The sequence below is a fragment of the Charadrius vociferus genome, unplaced genomic scaffold (assembly GCF_000708025.1).
Source record: "Charadrius vociferus isolate BGI_N301 unplaced genomic scaffold, ASM70802v2 scaffold323, whole genome shotgun sequence".
NCBI lineage: Eukaryota > Metazoa > Chordata > Aves > Charadriiformes > Charadriidae > Charadrius > Charadrius vociferus.
Window position 1 is genome coordinate 793,372 of NW_009647692.1, and position 3,822 is coordinate 797,193.

The 3,822-nt window shown below is 60.7% G+C and overlaps 1 protein-coding gene across 1 annotated transcript in view; it reads left to right on the top strand.

Moving 5' to 3' along the window:
- Positions 1–3,822, top strand: part of LOC104283315 — a 23,498-nt gene that overhangs the window by 1,178 nt on the left and 18,498 nt on the right. Inside the window, exon 2 of the mRNA XM_009881473.1 lies at positions 3,686–3,733. Within this exon, the coding sequence (XP_009879775.1) occupies positions 3,686–3,733 (48 nt within the window). The remainder of the gene's footprint in view (positions 1–3,685; positions 3,734–3,822) is intronic.

Sequence of the window (3,822 nt, forward strand, 5' to 3'; positions counted from 1 at the left end):
CCCTACCGCGGGTGGCTGGGGTCTGCCTGCCTCCGGTCCCCGGGAAGCACCGCCACGAGTCCGGTGCGGGGCTCAGGGACTGTCCGGGCTGTGGGGCACACAGCCACCACCCCCCCGCCCCTGGCCCCGCCACGGCAATGTCACCCTCCCCTTCAGCCAGCCTCGCTAAAGCCATGGCTCCCCGGCCTCCTGCCCGCCGCCGATACATTCCAACTTGTGCCATCACTCTCATCAATAATTCAGCCATAGCTAATTACTCCTTGTCTTCCAGCCTCTCGTCCTCCCTGATTCCTGGGAAACTAAGACATGTCTGCGTTCATAGAATTGTCCGTTTTCCCCCATCCTTTCTGAGCTTTTGCTGTTCCAATTGTTTTCTTTTAATGGCTTCACATACAGCCTCTCCGGATAGGCAAGACAGCAGAGTTCTCGTGCCTGAATCAGGCTGGGGGGTTCTGAGTCCCCGGGGCAGAAATAAGCCCATTGCACAGTTGGTTATTGGTGATCTCCTTCCCAGAGCGACAGCGCTGTCTGCCCAGACGAGTCACATCCTCGTCTGCGACGTGTGTGGTTCTGCAACACCTCTCTGTTAGGAGCGATGGGCCAAAGCCCCTGGTTAGTTTTAAGATGCCTTTGCTGATGATTTGAACGCCATTGCCTGGTGGGGCTGTTTGCAGGAGGAAAGAGGCATCGGTAAGTCAGCGCGTGTGGCCCTGCGGAGCTGCATCGCCTGCCCTGGAGCTGTTGGTTTAGACCTTAACTTTTGCACCATCCCCTCGGCCTCCCCGCGGCGTCACCATTGGAAGTGCCCACCCTCCTGCAGAGCTTTCTCAGCTGCCACCTACGCAGCCCCAAGAGGCTCCATCGCCTGCAGCGGCAGCAGCAGTGGCAGCTCCCAGGTGCCAGAGCCATCGCCGACCGAGGGACCGTCTGCTCCGAGGGGGAGGCAAGCCAGGGGGGGCCCAGGGGGCGGACGCAGCAAGCCAGCGCCTCTGGATCCAGGCTGGACCCGGCAGCAGAACAGCGTGTTCATAAGGGGCCTTATTCAAGTAAATAAATCCCCAGGTTTGCTGCCTCTGCGCCCAAGGGAGTTCCTGCTGGAAGCTCCCGGCATCCTGGGAGCCACCGCCGCCGCGCAGCGAGGGCCAGCAGCAAGAGCTGAAAGCGGGACGGAGCCTCCGCGTGCTCAGCCCCTGCGAGCCCTCGGCAGCCGTGCGCCCTTCACCGCAGCCAGGCAGGAGGAGGGGGCAAATGCCGCGGCCCTCGCTGCGGGGCCAGGGCAGAGCCGGCCCCAGCAAAGCCCCGCAGCCCCGGCGTTCCCGGCCGGAGGCTTTACAGGAAGGTAGCGCAGCCCAGAGCCGCGCGCTGTGATTCATTTATTGGAACGAGCCTCGCGTTACAGAGGAGAGTTGGCTTCCCTCCCACTCCCGTTTTATTTGCAAGGTATAAACACAGCAGAAATAGCAATAGATTCCTCTGACTCTTCTGTTTCTCTTTTTACTGGAAGATGAGCTCAAGCCTTGGGGCAATGATTAGTCTGCTCAGCGGTGCTGGCAGAAGGGCGGAGGGAGGGCTGGTGCCGGGAGCGGAGCGGGGTTTGGGGAGGAATCCCTGCAGATGGGGCGGCAGAGAGCAGAGCTGGGCTGTGCTCCGCGCTCTCACACGTGGGGGGGGCGGCACAGTGCTCCCAGGCAGCAAAGGGATGCCCGACGTGTTGAGATCAGCCGTTTCCTACATAAAGCCATTTCTAGCTTGCCCGTGAGCATCTATCCTCCCCCGAGGGGCACACAGCTGCCTCCAAGAGGGTCACAGGCCCTCGGGCAGCTGGGGCTGGGGGCTCCTGCGGGGCAGAGCCGTGGGTCCTCACCCACGGCAGGGAATACAGAGCCCTCCTCGGCCGCATCCTGCACCAGGCAAGTTGAAGTGCATCACCCTGCGCAGGGGACGCCCAGAGGCAGAGGGGCTGAGCGGGAGAGCTGCTGGCAGCCGGCTGCGGCCGTGCGGGATGCAGGATGCAGGAGTGCAGAGCAGCTGGGAGCACCCGAGAGCCCTGCGGGGTGCTGTCCCCTGGGTTTGCCGCTTGGCAGTCATGGGGGCAAGTACTGGGGCAGGTTCCCACCAGCCCTCGTGGCTCCAGCGCGGAAGCAGGGACCCCGGGTTGTGCATCATCCCCGAGCCCTGCGCCCGCTCAGCAGGACAAAGTCTTCTTTGGAAATGGGCGACTGCTTTAGTTTTCATTTGAAATATATCTGAGACTCCAAACCTATTATTTTAACTCCAGAAAAATAACACGGTTGCCTTTGATTTCCAGCGGGGCAGTTGGGAGTGCTGAAAGCTTTCCAGAAACTGCATTACATTCTCAGTTACTTCTGCCTTCTCACTACAGATTTGTTTTCCAAGACAGACGGGCAGAGCAGCCTGAGCCAAGTGTTTCGTTTCAGAAGCACGGCAGTGATGAGGATTAGAGTCAACGTGAAAGCAGATTAAAAGAAAAATGTAGGGCAAAGATTAACCATTTGAACTCATTTTCAGGGGGAAAAAAAGCCCCCAAACAACTGAATGCTATTGCTGCCCTTCTCCTCCTCCTCTCGGAGCTGCTGGCGGTTTGGGGGGCTCTGATAATAAATTGGAAAGAGATTGTCTGTAAAGGTGTGCAGGTTAAAGTGAACTCCAGAAAGTCCCTGAGCTCCCTCCCTCGCTGCCCTTTGTGAGCTGGTTTTGTAACCCGGGGCTCAGCAGAGTGCAGGCAGAGTGCAGGCAGAGAGCAAGCAGCAAGCAGGCAGCGAGCAGGCAGAGAGCAGGCAGCGTGTCAGGGCTGAGCCGGCAGGCAGGGTCTGCAGCCCTGGGGTGGGCTCATCCCCGCAGGACACTGCCCTCACTGCCACCGCTGCTGCTCCCGGGCACAGCGCGGGCACGGGGCAGCTCTGCCTGCAGCTGCCTGCCCCCGACCGGCAGCACTGCCGCCCCCGCCCGGGACGGCCGTCTGTGTCCAGCAGCCCTGCGGAGCCCTCGGGAGACTGTGGGCCACATCCCGCAAACCGCAGCTCCTCTCCAGCGCTGCTGCTGCCTTGTCCCCCTCTGCCCAGGGAGATACCCGCGGCGCCCGGGCTGCGCTCGGTGGCAGGCTGCGGAGGATGTCGGAGGTACACACTGCCCCCGGAGCAGGGCAGCATCCTGCGGGCACACCGCGCAGGGACACGGCCGTCCCACTGGCGTCACGTGCAGAGGCAGAGATCAGCCTGGAAGCAGTAAATTATGAAATACTTGGGGCGGCAGCTTACACTTTGGTCTATTTTCAGTCCAGTGCTCTGCTCTTTGTCCTGGTTTAAAGCACCGAAAATGGTTTGCAACTCTCTTAGAAAAAAGAAAAGGCATTGCTGGAGAAGCTGAGCCTCCTGCTCCGCTGTGGGCAGGACCTGCAGACACTGCCGTGGCCACGTCGCATGGGCAAGTGCTGCGGCAGCTGCCAGATCCCAAACCTGCTTAATAACGTATAAATTGCTGGAATTGTCTATTTTTGGCTCAGCTTGTGGTGCTCTGAGATGGCCCCGCTCACGCCGTTGGCCGGGCAGAGGCAGCGCCGCAGCCACGGTGATTGCCAGCGCCCCGTCGGGGAGCAGGGGGGACACGGGGAGCACACAGGATGGGTGGGATGCTCCTTCTCACTCCTGTTTGATTTCTCTTCCAGAGCTCACCCATGACCTGGAAATAAAAGAGCTGGAAGCCCGCCAGCAAGGTAAGGGCACAGGTTTTCGCACGAGATAAGATAAGGGGGAGCATGCGTGGGGGTGGGGGGCCACCCGAAGAGCCGGCGGCCGAAGGGGC